This window comes from Diorhabda carinulata, chromosome 4 (assembly GCF_026250575.1).
Source record: "Diorhabda carinulata isolate Delta chromosome 4, icDioCari1.1, whole genome shotgun sequence".
Lineage (NCBI taxonomy): Eukaryota > Metazoa > Arthropoda > Insecta > Coleoptera > Chrysomelidae > Diorhabda > Diorhabda carinulata.
The window spans coordinates 24,454,669-24,471,610 of record NC_079463.1 but is presented as its reverse complement, the minus strand read 5'-3'; the positions used below and the strand labels follow the sequence as shown (position 1 = coordinate 24,471,610).

At 33.2% G+C, this 16,942-nt stretch overlaps 1 protein-coding gene across 1 annotated transcript; it reads left to right on the top strand.

Annotated features, from left to right (window-relative positions):
- Positions 1–898: 898 nt before the first annotated feature.
- LOC130893128 (microsomal glutathione S-transferase 1-like) lies at positions 899–5,897 on the top strand. The gene is made up of 3 exons (XM_057798942.1): positions 899–1,131; positions 2,892–2,968; positions 5,618–5,897. The coding sequence occupies exons 1-3, from the start codon at positions 1,000–1,002 to the stop codon at positions 5,853–5,855; spliced, it is 447 nt and encodes a 148-aa protein (XP_057654925.1). The 5' UTR covers positions 899–999; the 3' UTR covers positions 5,856–5,897.
- Positions 5,898–16,942: the final 11,045 nt, after the last annotated feature.

Below are 16,942 nucleotides of genomic sequence, written 5' to 3'. Positions count from 1 at the left end.
TGATGAAGATTGCGTCTAACTCGATTGTTTAGAAACTTTTGGTACAGTGGAATCAATGCCTTTCATGTAAATTATGGTCACATGCCGAATGTGTAGATGATGATTCAAGTTATATTTGTCACAATTGTCCGAATAAATAATTTGATAATTTAATATGTCATGTTGTTTTCTTCAAGAACCCTTTTGGCCTGTTAATTTCGACCCACGACGTGTTAAATTCCAATTTTTTTCAAGTACCTGTGATTCAGATCAAATAATTATTGCATATATGTGAAGACCATAAATGAAATGTTTAAATAGTTATATTCTTTTATATAAAATAATCACACCTAACCAGAAACCAAGGTAAAAATAAAAAATGTTACTTTTGTACCCGGTCTCCCCTACTAATTTAAAAATACATCATCGGGTCTTCAGAAGTATCTTATTTACGTACTTTCAAAACTAAGAAAAACACATTTTATCCACAAAAATCGATTTTATTCATCAACACAATCATTTCAACGCTTCTCTAGCTTGTCGGTGCCGTTTTGTGGAAGGATTTATCTTTTGCTTCAAAATAGGCTTCAGTTTCAACAATTGCTTCTTCATTTGAGCAGAATTTCTTACCAGCGAGCATTTTTTAAATAGTCAGTAATCACTGGGGGCCTGATTTAGATTATACGGTGGATGAGGAAGCAATTCGAAGTGTAATACGTTCAATTTTACTAGATATATAGAATAATTAGAATTTTTTTAGCAACAGGTATATTAACTACAAAAGCTCGTTTATAATAACAAAAAAATTGTTTATACGAGTTTTTACCTAATTATCTCTCAGTGGGGACAGAGTTGAAACTCCAAATATGACTGGACTATATGTATACAATATATGAAACTAGTTTTTTTTCAGGGTCACTGTTAATTTAACGCAGTAGTTTTCATCATCACAACAAATATCGAATTAATATACTTGAACATTTGAACTTGTTTCGATTACAGTTGGAAAGTTTCAACAGAATGCACGCGCAAAATATTTTTTTACCAATTAAGAAAGAACTATTAGAATGTTATGCCTTTTGGATCGGTATATTGGTACTGAAAACATGTTTAATGATTATTCAAGTAGGACTATCTCGAGTATTTTATAGGGTGAGTCTCATAATTCATTCATTATCTACGGGGTTATTGAGTAGTGTGATTAAAGTTCAGTACGTTTGGTTACGTTTGGTTACGTTTGGTTACGTTAGGTTACGTTAGGTTACGTTAGGTTACGTTAGGTTACGTTAGGTTACGTTAGGTTACGTTAGGTTACGTTAGGTTACGTTAGGTTACGTTAGGTTACGTTAGGTTACGTTAGGTTACGTTAGGTTACGTTAGGTTACGTTAGGTTACGTTAGGTTACGTTAGGTTACGTTAAGTTACGTTAGGTTACGTTAGGTTACGTTAGGTTACGTTAGGTTACGTTAGGTTACGTTAGGTTACGTTAGGTTACGTTAGGTTACGTTAAGTTACGTTAGGTTACGTTAGGTTACGTTAAGTTACGTTAGGTTACGTTAGGTTACGTTAGGTTACGTTAGGGTACGTTAGGTTACGTTAGGTTAGGTTAGGTTAGGTTAGGTTAGGTTTGCGCCGATGACATGACAAATTCTCCTCCCAGGGTACACAACTCCCAAGAGTACAAAAGAGGAGGGTGGTTTAGTAGTTTAATGTTCACATTTGGTCTGCTTTTCAAACAATGACAAGATACCATTTTTGTAATGGTTTAAATTTTGAATTTTTCAAAGTTTATTTTTAATATTTCACAGTTGATTACAGAAAATGGAAGTAATTCCCAAGTATGCCTCAATGTTACGGTATGACACACGACAATTTTGCAATAGTACAACATCGAAATTTTCTGGCACAACAGCCGATTTTGAACGACCTTCAAGAAATTAAGTAGAAAGTCATAGAAAATAATCGCGATTTGATTTCATTTTTTGACCAAGATGTATTTTTCAAGTAACTCAAATAAAACTCGTATGGCAACACGTTTTGAGTACGTTCATCATTAAAAACGTCAAACCGTATTTCGTTATAAGTTTCAAATCAAACCGTTAGATTATTACAGTTAAAAAAATCTGTTTTTGTAGTGGTAGTTTATGGCATCCTCTATGCCAGATGGGACAACAATTTTCTCACCAAAAAACAGCAATTTATCAACATAGCTGAGGTTGTCTTTGATTTTAAAGTAATGCCTCAGATAAGCAGGCATTCGATGTTTATTATTTGGCCAGCCTTTTCTATAAAAGTTGATAACTTGTTTCAGAATCTCATCTTTCACGATTCTCTGCCCGAATTGTTCCTTCGGCTCTTCAGAAATGGCTTAATTTTTTAACGGAGCCCTGGTTTGTATTTCACAATTATTTTATGATTTACTAAGCATTGTAAGCGGAAAGAAATAAAAGATCTTTTTTCATGATCGCCTCCAATGGTTTATGATCAGAGTTGATTTTCACATCAAACCCATAAATAAAATGAAAGTTTTGAGTGGCAAAAACAATCGCCAGCATCTCTTGCTCTATCTGCGCATACTTTTGCTCACAGGGAGTTAAGCTCCTGAATGCAAATGCTATTGGGTGACCTTCTTGAAAAAGACAAGCACCTAGACCATCCTTGGAAGCGTCAGTGTCTATTTCTATAGGTTTTGTTGAATCAAAAAATGACAAAATTGGGGCTTTGGTTAATGTATCATGCATTTTAATCCATTGCCAATCAACATCCCTTCTGGTCAAATTTCTAAGTGAAGCTATTATTTTCGATATGTTGAGCAAGAACTTTCCTAAATACTTAGACATACCTAATATTCTTAATAGTTCAGTCATACCTCGAAATCATTGGAAAGATCTTAGTGTGGTTTTTTTTTCTAGGCACCTAGAAACCCTGAAGATGGAGCTCCGTTTAAAGCCAAAGTTATAACCCACGAAACCGTTGAGAGAAATCGAAGGTAACTGTCCGCAAAGCACAGTCTATTCAAAGAATGATGTACCTTGCTAATATTTCGAATTCTATTATGTTCATGGATAAATTATAATCCATATAAATATAATAATAATAATAAATGTAAAAAATAATCCAGGTTATCTGGATAAGTCGCTTAGACATCATAATCCAATGAATTAGATATAATTCCACAGATATTGACACAAAATAATCGTCGTAGTCGTTTATCTATAAAAATAATTATCGGCAATCTATTTGTTAAATCAGGATCTACATCTACCATTTGTAGAAGCATTTTTTTTACAAAACATTGCACAAAGTCTATATGTGTTTTTCTAGTAACGAATTTACAATCAAAAGATGATATGTAATAATAATCTATTATACAATGTGATCCATATTTATGGAATAAATTCAATTTTTGTCTTATTATGTACTATGGGAATCTAACTGGCCATTCAATCGTTCCAATCCACCTATTGGGAAAAACGTCGCTTAAATAATTTCTAACTGTACATGCAAAATGCGGTGGAGCTTCGTCATTTGGATGATTAACATCAGGATAAAGTTTTTGTAATGTAGGCAATAAGCAGTTAATCAAAAAATCTAGATAAACCATCACCATGAACTGTAATCTCAAAGAAAGGACCAACAATTTTATTGTTAGTGATAACAGCCCAAACGTTCACTTGGTGAGGATTTTCTCTGCTCCAATATCTACAGATCTGTTTCTTAACCGTTAACGTCGCTTCATTAGAAAAATCTACGTTCATTCATCAATTTACAGAATTCTTCCCTTCTCTCAGGATCATCTTCAATTAACTCCTGAACCAAGTCAACTTTGTAAGGGAATTTTTCTTTATGCAAAACTCCCCATACGACCTCTCTACAGACACCAAATTCCTAATCGAAATACTGGCAACCACAATAATGAATGCCATCCCCACTTTTCGTCCAACCGAGTACCTCCCTCTAAGGTACAACTCCAGGAATGCCTGGAATGCCTGGAATACCAGGAACCGGTTCTCCAGCCAAATGTCAGACGATAAGGAATAATGCAGACGCAAAATTTTCTAAAAACAAAAAAAATAAATAAAACTCGTCAAAAATAAAAAAATCCAAACCTAGAAGAGCCGTTTCTGCTTACAAGCTTTCGTTTCTTTTGGCCAAAATCTCCCTTCAAAAATAATTAGGCAAACACAACCCCAGCCCTGCAGAGGAGCTATTCTTATATCAGGGCCTCCTCCAACAAACCCCCTCCTTATCCTACCAAACTTTAACCAACGAATCTGTCTCTTTATGTAAAACTCTCGTAATGGAAAGCTCTCGAGTTGTCTTTTGCAGATTTTCCTCAATCTCTAGAAGTACATCTAACTTTTTTTCATCAGTAAATCGAACATTTCTAACTGTTTTTTTAATATTTCAAGTTTCAACAAACTTTTTTTCAATTTTGTTAACTGTAGACTGCGAAACGTGTTTACTATTGAAAATTTCACAAATCTCTTGAATTTTTGTTTTATTACTACAACCAATCATAATTAAAATGTATTTCTTTGAGTCTCGGACAAATGAATCATGATTAAATTTAATACGCGCCCAAATACAGGGTGGGCCAGAAACTTCACCAGAGCGCAACGTACATTAAACATTATTACAAAAATGGCGATTCGGCGTTTGTTTCGACGTGAGTTTGGATTACATGACATAAATCAGTGTCCGAGGAAAAATGTGATTCGATCGTAGGCCGGAAAGTTCGAGGATTTTGGTTTCGACTCTCAATCAGAAGTCTACGGGACAATTCAACAAGTTAGAGCTTCAGTTCAGCCGAACTTGTGGTATCCAGAGCATCTTTGCGTCGCATTTTGTCGAAAACTCTGAAATCACACACAGAAAAATTGAACTTGTGCAGAAATTACAGCCAAATGATTCGATTTTAAGAAGAGCTTTTGTTGAAATAATGTTGAAACGCTTTCAGAGTTTCACTTAATTGGGCATGTCAATAGAAAGTCTGCAGAGAACCCACCTGCAAAACATCAAAAGCCTCTGCGTTCGCGAAAGTAACCATTTGCATGGCCATGTTAAGGGATATTTTCTTTCCGAAACTGTAAAAATTTGAAGCCTATAATCGTACGACATGGTTTCAACAAGATGGCGCGAAACGTCATACATCTAATGCCTCTTTGACGGTCGTAAACCAGGTATCTCGCCGAGGTGACATTGCATAGCCGCCTAGAAGTCCAGACCATCGGATTTTTATATGTGGAAACGTGGAGTTTTTACCAATTTGATATTTAGATTCGATGAATGTTTGCAACGCGATGGTACATATCTGGATGATGTTCTTTTTAAGATATGAATTTCTCAGGTGTATATTCCAAATTATATGTGGATTATATTTAGTTTTTTTATTTTTTTTTAAATTCGCAAAACTTTCTGGGCCACCCTGTATTATACTAACGTCTTTATGTAGGTAACTTTAAATACCTAAATGACAGCAGCATATTAGATTTAGATAAATACCTGATTATTTCTAAAGTATATTAATTTATAAAGTCTAATTAATAGACCAGACAATATCGGTGGTTAAAATGTTTAAAGGTAGGGATGATTTTATATATTTCATCGGTATTCTATTAGTTTTTTCAAATTTCAGGGCACATCTAAATGATTTGGAGAATATCCCGTTTTTCATCGTTATATCCTTTTTATACCTTTTGACAGATCCTTCAATTACACCCACCCAATGGATTATCAAGATTTACGTAATTTCTAGAATTCTCTACACAGTGTCATATACTGTGATGAAATCTATAATAAGAATTCCTATTTTTGAAATAGGATTGTTTACTAATATCTACTTAAGCCTAAGCGTCATTTATCATTTTAGTTAGAAGGAAAATAATAAGTATAATAATAAAAAATTTGATGTTTTATATTCGTTTTTGATACCTAGTATTTCCAAATTGGTTGTTGTTCTCGAAATAGCGCAATATTCGATTTAAAAAATCATTTTTTCTACGTTAGATATTATTATCTATGACCGTCAGTCCACTGTTTACCAATGAAAATATCGAATCGTAAACATACACGCATTTCTATTGTCCGAAGCTGTCAGAAGGCGTATGTACACAATTTCTTTCTACTATACAGTCTGCGATAAGCAGTGGCGTGGCTTAGTGAGATTAATTCAACTCACAGAATAGTGAGAATAAAGACAGGTATGAATTTATTAATAAAGATTTAGATATACAAACACAGCGAGTTATTTTAAATATATTCGAATGTTTAAAAAAGGAAAATATTCAGCAATTTGATAATAATTTTCCATTTATCGATTAGTCATGAAAGGGGTTGCTGTCGATCATTCACCGAACCGAAAAACATAAAAGCATGAAGTTTTAAACATAAAAAACTGAATAAACGGATGGAAATAACCGAATCGTCAAGACTAGATTATTTGCGTCAGATAAAAGATTACAGAAGTTCTAATAGACGAATGGGGTACAAAAAGGACTCTGTTCACGTCTGGTTCCCTGTTTAAGCCAAACTCCCTCACAGGCAGGTACATTTTACTCGTCTATTTACTTTTTATAATTTACTATTCAGTTGTAGCAAGTTTTAACTTTGATTTTTAAACAACATTACGTTCAGAAAGCATAATTTTGATATAAAAACTCATCAGTAAAGTGAGTAGTATCAGAATCAGAGGATTGACTGTTTTAAACAATATTCACAATAAGTGGTTTGATAATTTTATCAGTAATAATAATCAGTAATATTTAGGCAATTCTGAAAATATTGCTTGTGGTCAATTTTCCTCGAGTGATAACTTCTATTATTCATTAATTCTATACAATTCTAAGAAAGGATTATTCTTTTAAACCATCAGCATTCATGTCCACATGGTAGTCACTTAAACGAAGTAGATTCAAAAGTCAAAAAAACACGTTTAACAAAACCGTTTAAGCTGCTGATGTTTACTATTATCAATCTGCGTCACTTTCTAATTGATTGATACAAGCCAATTATTTATTTGATCTTTACATACACCAAAATTCTTTGATGTGTCTTCTTCATTGATCCATCTTTCATCTAAATAAAATATATTTCTTCTTTGGTTTTTCATTTCTTTTAAAGGTAATTTCATCTCGATGCTACAATATATTTTCTTTCTATTCAAATAGATTCGGATGGAATGCTTTTTCCAGGCGAAAACCAATTTCTTTTAAAAGTTTCCTTAGTGTGCTTTGGCTCAGTTCAGGGTAATCCTGATCATCTCGAACCATAGCAAGAACTTTGTCTACTCTCGTAAATTATTCTCTAAAGAAGAATCCAACTAAACCTAAAATCGTATTTTCAGGAAAATTTGTCGGGAAGAGATTGTTAGAATTAAAATTTCTAACTTTTAATGGCAAATATTTACTTATATATCTTATGATAAGGCTTTCTAATCTTTAATAAACAAGGCTTTTGAACGGTCCAAACTTTTTTCTATGGTTTATTATAATAGGAGACTCGTCAACTCTAAGAAATAATGTTTCTTCATCGATCATAACCTCTATTTCACTTGAAAACTTGATAATTACTTTGTAAATATAGCTAAAAATTTATCAAATTCTATAACTGCTTCACATGATTCGCTTTCATATCTTCCTAATGCTAATTCTCACTTACACAGTTTCTTCTTTAAGCCCGTAGTTTTACTAGAGCTTCGCAGTACAATTAATGACATCAACACAATAAATACTCATCTGGAACTGATGGACTTAAACATTAAAAATGTTTTCGAGTTTGCCCAATTGCACATTACATCACCTTACCACTTTAATTAACGTTTCATTTCAAAATGACACTTTTCCCAATTGCCTTAAGACCTCTGCATAAAGGAGAAGATAAAAATCAAGAATCGAATTATCGCCCAATTGCACTCCTTCCCACGTTATCTATTAACAGAGAAAGATTGTTCAAGAAAAGGCTTTTATCATTTCAAGGTAACACCTCTCGCATGGTTTAAGTCATGTCTTATTAACAGAAGTCAGTTTGTAAGGATTGATACAACGATGTCATTTTACAAGCCAATAGAATTTGAAGTGCCCCAAGGCTCAGTACTAGGCCCTATTTTGTTTCTTCTGTTTATAAACGACATAGGCCATCTAGACATCGGTGGTGAAATATGTTTATTTGCAGACGACACTAGTTTTTTTTGGAGCACTTCATAGGACCATATCTAGTGACTTAATCACCCTTAAAACGAAAGTTTTATCATATAATTTAAATAACACCACCATTGACATCGTTAAATCTGTAAAATTCTTGGGGCTTGTTGTCTTTAAAATGGAAGTTACATATTGCAGCCTTCTACTTTGCACTGAGATCAGCTTCCAAAGAACTGAACTTATCCACCTCCTTAACTGTTTATTATGCCCTTATTGAGTCGCATCCCCGATATTCCCTTCCCTTATGGGGAACGTGGGGTGCGAATCAATTTGAGCGAATCGTCAAACTACAAAATAGAGAGCTGTTAGATATTTACTCGGATTAAACAATAGTTTTCACTGCATAGACTTCCTCAAAAGATTAAAAATTCTGACTCTTCCTCCACGTTCAGAATTAGTTAAGGGCTCAATATTTTACAATGCAAAAAAATGCACAATCACTTGCCAATTGAAATCAAATCGATATCATCTTCTTCTTCTACTTTGTAAATGACTAATTTTGTTATTCATTGTAGTTTTCTTCTGTATATTGAAATTTTATTTGATTTGTTTTCTTTAGTTATTTTTATGTTTGTTTTTTTAGTTTTTACAAGGTTTTGTCTACAAATTGTAACAATTTTTTGACAATAAATCATTTCTCTCTCAGGCTTCTTGCTTGTGTATTGTGGAGTAATTTTAGATAAATGTTTATTAATCAAATTTCTTTGTTTTTCTGAGTCCAGATTCCAGTATGTCTTAAAAATACTTGTTAAGATGTAGAACTCCCATGCTTTTCGTTTTCAGGATAATTTTTTAATGTATCTAGAGTTGTTAAAATCAATGTCGACGCAATTATAATATGGGTTTAACTCAAAAGTAAAAGTAGTTTACATTGAAAAATTCTCATGCTAATTTCCCAGAATATTTATTTAAATTATGATTGTATAATATGACGGTTTTACTTTATTTCCTTAGAATTTTGCTACAAATCGTCTGTTGAGCTAAAAATCCGGTTGAAACAAAAGGTACTAGTCAATAAACTTGAACGATTTATCATAAAAAGGCGAGAAAAAATAAGGGCGCCTTTTCGACACCTACGTAATTACATTTTTTTCAAGAATACCTTCCAAATGAATTTTTGTCCATATCTCAATTTGACAATAAGATTTCCAAAAAGAAAATAACAACAACCGAAATTGTCTCTCGAGCTCAAATGAGCCGCTACAGCGGGTGTTCAGAAATAAAGTGCCTCCTTCACAATTAATTTAAAAACCTCCAGCTACCTGATCTACTCGGAGAAAATTAATGATCTAAAATATGAATGAAAATACTAACAAAGTAAAAAAAGTAAATCAAAAATGTAATTTAGCTACCTTTTTTGAACAGCGGCATATATATAAACTTTAGATGGTCGACCAAATCATCATGTTTTCAGAGACGGAATCAGGTAAGTTTATGTATTCATAACTAGCTAGCTATCTACCTCAATTCTTTATTAGGTTGATAAATATGAACAAAAAAATGATTCATTAACAAATTTTTACAAAAACGCTACGGCTAAAGGCGTTAACCCTGTCAGGCATCAAAGAAATTGAAATTCTGTATGTACTCCACCGACGTAGCATCCCATTCTTCTCGAAGAGTAATTTGAAGCTGATTTATGTCGCTAGAAGAAGGATGATGTCGTCTAAATTATCACACAAATGCTCTATGGGATTCATATCGGAAGATCGTGCAGACCAGTCCAGAACTGTGATTCCCACTCGCTCCAAGTATTCGGTAACAATTCTGGCGGTATGTGGACGAATATTATCCTACATTAAAATGAATTGCTCACCAATAAATGGAGTAAACGGGATCATAGCATCCACGATGTAGCTCCGAGCAGTCAGAGTCACATTATTTATGAAAATCAGTTCAGTCCGAGCGTGGAAATTAATTCCACCCCAAACATAACTGATCCCTTTTCAAAAGACCGTGATTCACGATTGGTACATTACATCGTTCCTCTGGTTATCTACATCGTTCTTCTGAGTGGTTAGAACAGTTCCCCATTGCTCCAGAGTCCAATGAGAATACTGATCGGCAAATAATCGCTTTTCTCTTCGATGCCTTTCCAGGAGTTGGGGCTCTGACGAGCTCCCTCAGTCTCCATCGCACTATGTCTGCACTTACACATGTATTTCGAACCACTTCAAACCTTTTCCGAACTTCAAAAAGCCGTTAAATGTCGGTCTTTCAGTACCGACAGCGTAATAAGTCCTATCGTAGTTACCAGACTCAGTTTTCGGCAATTTACCGTAAGTTCCGGCCTTCTCTGGCCAAGGCATCACCCCTAGTCCAGTCATTTTAAGTAGATTTACGCACGGTTATAATCCCGTTTGAAATCACTGGTAGTCCAGGTCCAAATAAGTTTATAAAGGATTGCTAAATATGTAATTATAAATAATTTTCATTTTTTATCAACAATTACATTATATTTAAATAATGGACTGAAATGGGAGAACCAACTTCAAATGTTAGGCAAGGTAATGGCGTCGTTTTTTTGGGATGCGCGTTGGAAATTTCCATTGTCTATCTGGAAAAAGCAAAAACTACCAACGGTGATTATTATGTGAACAAATATCAACGTTTGAGCGAAGAAATTAAGCAAAAACGGCCGCATTTAGCCAAAAAGAATGCACCAGCTCACACATCCGTTATTGCAATGGCCACAATCAATTAATTAATGTTTTAATTGCTACCTCATGCACCCTATAATTTTTTGTTCCCGGATTTTAAAAAATTACTCGGTTGTCGAAGATTTTCCAACAATTAAATGGTGATTTCGGCAGTTAATGGCTATTTTGAGGAGCTTGACGATTCTTATCGAAAAAGTTTATGGAGCTAAAAGAAAATTAAGTTTTTTCCAAAATGTGTTTTCTCTTTTAAGTCAGATACTTCTGGGATCATCCTCATAACATAGCATTTATATTCATCTCGATTTTCAAGCACTTTTCACGAGGTCGTATTATTTTTAATATAAATAAAAATATGAAATAAAATAAAATAATTTTATTTATTTATAATTCATACTATTATCTTAGCCAGGATGGTCATTATAGCACGTAATTAAGTATGTGGGATCTATAATTTCTCACAAAACAATCTGATTAATTTTATATACTTCAAATCATATACTGACTTGTTCAAAATATTTAAAAAAATATAAATTGAGTAAATTAAGGGTCTAATCCGGTGAATTGTTACATGAAACATGAAATTATCATAAATTTACAAAAACAGGTCCGATTTTGATCATTTTTTTATTCTATTTAAAATCAGAAATTTATGAAACGCGAACAAAATAAATTTATGCTGTGCAGCAATATATTGTGCTTCAGTTATTTTTTTTTAAATAAAGAATATTAGTCTGTGTACAAAAAAACTGAGTTCGACCCTGTACCCATTCAATGGTATTTTTAGGAACAATATTTCGATGGTCGATTCTCTGAAAGTAATTTACGTGAAGATGATGTTTTTTCACAATGTAACTACAAAAAGTTGTTTGAATCACCGGAAGCTGTTTTGAAAAGTAATTAAACTAGTGTTAAATAATTAATTATATTTTATTTATATATACTGAAATTTGACCTATTTTTTCAATTTCGTCTCGACATGATTAAGCAGTAATTTTTTCCATTAAATACCTAAAATTATACTTTGGATAGAAGTTATACGTAAATTCGATAACTAATTTTCGAAATAAAAAATGCTTCAGAAGTTTCCTGCAACTTTTAGTTTATAAAAGGTATGAATCTGAAACAATTTACAAGAACAAGAGGATATTGATAACAGTCTGCAATTTTTTAAGCACAGATAAACGATCCACTAGGCCAGAAGTTTTTTCCTTGTAAATCACTTTCAATATACTTATTACTCCTTATTACTCCTGTTGTAGAGTTTCCCGTGGACTCCTGGGGGTGCACCTAGACCACTTTGGAAATCACTGCACTATGTACAAAGCCATTCTAGTAGAGTCATATGATTCATTCACGTATTGTGAGATAAATCGGGAAAATTATCAATATCAATAGTCAAAATTAACTCAAGGCTAGAAAAAACATAAGTTTTGAATATTGAATAGTTTTGGCACAAAATTTAGGAGCTTATAGTCCGGTCAAATTAGATCAAAAAATAAGAGTGAAGCTACATAAATTCCCTTCAAGCTGAAAATCAGTAACGTTGTTTAAAATACGATTGAAAATAAAATTTGAATGGTCCCCATCATTTCCGTGTATGGAAAAATTTTATTCAAGGTCAAAGGTCAAATAATTAGTTTTTCGCGATTATCAGTAAAACGGTAAGTTTTATCATGAAAATACCTCAGACAAAAATTGTAGACCATAAAATTATCTACAAAAAATGTATCAATACTTTTTTTCCTACGAGTCACCGTTTCTAAGATATAACGATTTAAAAAGTTGTAAAAGTTATAATGTTTCAGATTTACTGTCGTATTTAATAGCTATAATGATTGCACGAGCAACATCTTCGCCAATTGATAATTTATTTGATGAACTTATGACAGTCAACAGAAATTTTTTACATTTTTACAAATACTTAAATAATTTCGGCTCATTTCAATGTTGTAAGAAAAGGTTACTGCTGAAAATATATTGGTGAAACTATTAGTAAGTATTGATACGTTTTTTGTAGATAATTTTATGATCTACAATTTTTATCGAAGGTATCTTTATAATAAAACTCACCGTTTTGCTGAAAATTGCGAAAAACTCATGTTTCTTTACCTTTGACCTTGAATAAAATTTTTTTCATACACGGAAATGATGGGGAACATTCAAATTTTATTTTCAATTGTATTTTAAACAATTTTACTGATTTACTGATTCAGTTACATTCAAATATCTTGAAAGTTGGATATAAGAAAAAACTCTTATAATTTGGTTGGTTCAAAATCAAAACATTTCACACAGAAGCATTTAACGTGCTATATCCGAATGTGAAGAAGGAACCTAACCATGTCTGAACCCAAAAAATGAAAAACCAAGAATTTTACCCTAGGAAGACTACTTAGAAGAGCAAAAGTCAGAGTTAGGGTTCCCGTAAGAAAATTAGCGCGTGAATACTATACTTTAAGAAGTACCGTATCGCGGAAATTAGCTATAAATTGTTGATAATACCGAAAAAACCTGAAACCAATTAACCAATCAGCACAGATACCAAATATGATGTCGTGAACTGAAGCGGATATGTCTGAACTTAGTTATGGTCGATTAAAACTACTTCACACTTGCCAATTCCCTTTTTTTAATAAGAATCGTCAAGCTTCTTAAAATAACCATTAACTGCAGACATCACCCTTTAATTGTTGGAAAATCTTCGACCACCGACCTATTTTTCAAGTCTGTGAACAGAAACTTATCCGAGAGGGGTGAATCTGGCGAATAGGGAGCATAAGGTAGCAATTCAAACTTTAATTCATTAACTTTGGCCATTGCAATATCGGATGTGTGTGCAGGTGCATTGTTTTCATGAAACCTCACTTTTTTCTGAACCAAATGCGGCCGTTTTGGCTTTATTTCTTTTCCTTTTTTCAAAGTAGTCAATGGAAATTATCCCACGCACGTCCCAATAAACCGACAACATGTCCTTGCCTGCAAATGGAATGGTCTTTGCCTTCTTTGGATCTGATTCTCCCTTTTCAGTCCATTGTTTTGATCGTTCGACTTTATTTTTGTGAAACATTGCCAAGCACTCGATGGAAACATCTTCACGAGGTTGTTTTTGTTCCATTGTGAGCAAGCGCGACATCCACCTTGCGCACAGCTTTCTCATGTCCAAATTTCCAGATAATACACGATGTACCGCACTTTTTGAAATGCCTATTATGTCTGCTAGCTCACGTACTTTCAGTCGACGATCATGCAGTGGATTTTCTTCAACATTTCTGGAATCATCATCTCATCTGGACGGCTACTGAAATGCTGGTCTTCGCTATTGATGGCTGCCAAACAAATACTAAACAACGGTGATGTTTTTTAAGAAACAACCGTCATCTTTAGGTCAGGCATTATTCTCTAGTGGTTCCAGAAATATTTCTTTTCGTCGAGTCCCGACTTAAAGTGAGGCAAGTTCTTAGCTATTTATATTTCACCTGTCCACCAGTATACTATCACAACATTGGGTTCGTTTTGAAGTAGAGAAACTACAAACTTTAATTATTATGCTTATTAATGCTGCAGGGCTGTCAACTTTTCTAATAAGTCTGTTTGTTCTGAAATTTTTGGATATACATTTTATTTAGGACCCATTAAGTGCTAGGTGGTATCATATAAAATAGTAGGGGAGTTTTAAGGGGGGTTTGAATGAAAAATTTCGACAGGTTATCAAATTTAACTGAATATGAAGCTATTATTTATGGACTTTCTGCAAGAATATAACTTAATATTGAGGAAACATCTGTACCTGGGTCTAGCAAAACTTGGAATGACGAAGAAATTATTTAATTTTTTACTGCTTTTCTTATAACCTCAATATCCCAAACAGGTGGACGATCTTCAAGAGTCAAATCTCACGTTGAGTCATGGTGCGGTCCATAGGCCCGCAACTGAACTTGCCCCACAACCCAGAACGACATATTTTATTCCAAACCTCCTCCACAGTTAAAGGAACCGTATTTAAATGTGTTTTACAGTTTGGTTGGGTCCTTGGAACATTACCATATATGATTCAATTGATTTCGTTCTAGTTTTCTTATTTTTTTTTTGTTCTCTTCGACGTAATTCAAATAATATTTGGTTAAATTTGTGTTACTTTTACATTACCTTCACCTAATTTTGTTTTAACATAACGAAAAACGTTTTACAATACAATTACAATACAAAAATAATATAAAAAAAATTGTTTTATGTTTTCCGAAACAAACACTGCAGTAATTGATTACTTTTTCACCGTAGCCTACACCATATCTTCGCACATTTTGACTTAGACCTTGTTTTTTCACTAAGCGATGAGTTTTTTGGGTTTTGGCGTGTCTTGATCACCAACATTCATAGTTTCTTTCGTCAGTAACGTCTTTGCTACACTGATTTGAAAATCAGTAATTGCTATATTATTTTTTGTCATTCTTTTAAAAATAATGTGGCTATTTACCATTATTGTATCAAATAACAGCTCAATAGCAATCTACAGAAGGTTTGTTTTTGTTATAGTTGACCACGGTTCGAAGTTTTACTACCACTCCTGATCCTGTGTCAATGCTTACTGTCTCATCAGCATGCTTTGTACAAAGCATCATAATCTCTCGCTCTGAACCCTGCGGAAAGCTTTAACGATAAACTTCCCACACAAAAAATATCATTTTTTCGTACTTTTTATTTAAAATTATTGTTTTTTCTTATTTTTCCTTGGATCTACACCGTTTATATTGAATGCAAAAACAAAATAAAATTTTTGGATCCAGGAAAATGTTTATCAATTTTAGTTGGGGCTCAACGTGTTAAGACAATTTATTATGACAACATACTACGTGTTTTCACAGAATTAGAGACTAGTCTTAACAAGTTACGACATGTTTAAATTGAAATGTAGGAATTTTTGTATATGAAAACCATTTCTGAGACACCTCTACCACCTAAACTATTAGAAACAAATATTGAGATGGTGCTGAAAGGAAATTCGACAACCGTATTAAATTTCCAATTACCATTAATTATATACTTTTCTCCGCATCACAAATAAATTTTTTTAGAACGACTCCACGGATATTATCCTGCCCACATACAAATAAAAATATATATTTATATTTACTCCTACTGTATTATCCATCCTGTCCGTAAATATAAGCGATTTAATTCGTAAAATTGAGCGTAAAGATTTTTATTAATCATACGACGATTATACAGCAGACAGACAATCTAATTCAATCATAATCCATAAAAAAATTCACATGAATTCGAGAACGTAGATCGAGGAAATTCAATTTAGGTTTCGTTTGGTTTTTATATTGTTCTATATAACAAATAAACCATGATATTCATTCAATATCAGTCAAGTTTTATCAGTAATCAATTTCACTAAAAACTTGTTCGATGGTGTGAATCAATATATTTCATGAATGATTTTATTTGCATCTTAATCCTCGAGAAACTACAAAAAATATGCTGTTATCAGTACTCTGTGTCTCAGTTTATCCCGATTGGATTTTATCTTGTACAAATTGCATTATCGTAATTATTGATCTCTTTGTGAAGTTTGTATACAAATTATTTTGTTCTCGCAAATTCAAACTTGTAAGTTTTAAAACCAAGGAACTAACGGTTGAAACTCGTGCATAAATTGAAACCTTGCATAGACTAGGTTAAAGTAGCAGTACCATTACTGCCGAAAATTAAAAATACCTCGACGTACCGTGGACTACAACATGCAAAAACATGTATCCACCAGGAGCTTTGTCGTTAGAAACCGTTCAGTTGAAGATAAGCCTGTTGTTTTGACCAGTAAACGTGATCAATGACTCACGGGCCAGAGATAACAGATAAGATTAATGAAACTGAAGATCTGCCTTTGAGTGATTCTTCAGTGAAAAAGAGATTGAGAGAAGCTTTCCTTTTTGGAAGGGTGGCATCGAAGAAACCTCTTTCAAGACATCAAAATGAAATCAAGAGATTGTAGTGGGCTAAAGAACATAAAAATTGGACGCACGAAGAGCGGGAAAGAGTTTTGGTTTCCTGGTCTAAAAAAACATAAGAAAACAGATTATTTGTAAGCAGGACAAGGGA

Excerpts from the sequence above, each read along its gene's own strand:
- LOC130893128 (XM_057798942.1), top strand. The coding sequence starts at position 1,000 with ATGCACGCGCAAAATATTTTTTTACCAATTAAGAAAGAACTATTAGAA. Across the intron at positions 1,132-2,891 it reads TATCTCGAGTATTTTATAGG|GCACCTAGAAACCCTGAAGA; the intron begins GTGAGTCTCATA and ends TTTTTTTTCTAG. Across the intron at positions 2,969-5,617 it reads ACCGTTGAGAGAAATCGAAG|GGCACATCTAAATGATTTGG; the intron begins GTAACTGTCCGC and ends TTCAAATTTCAG.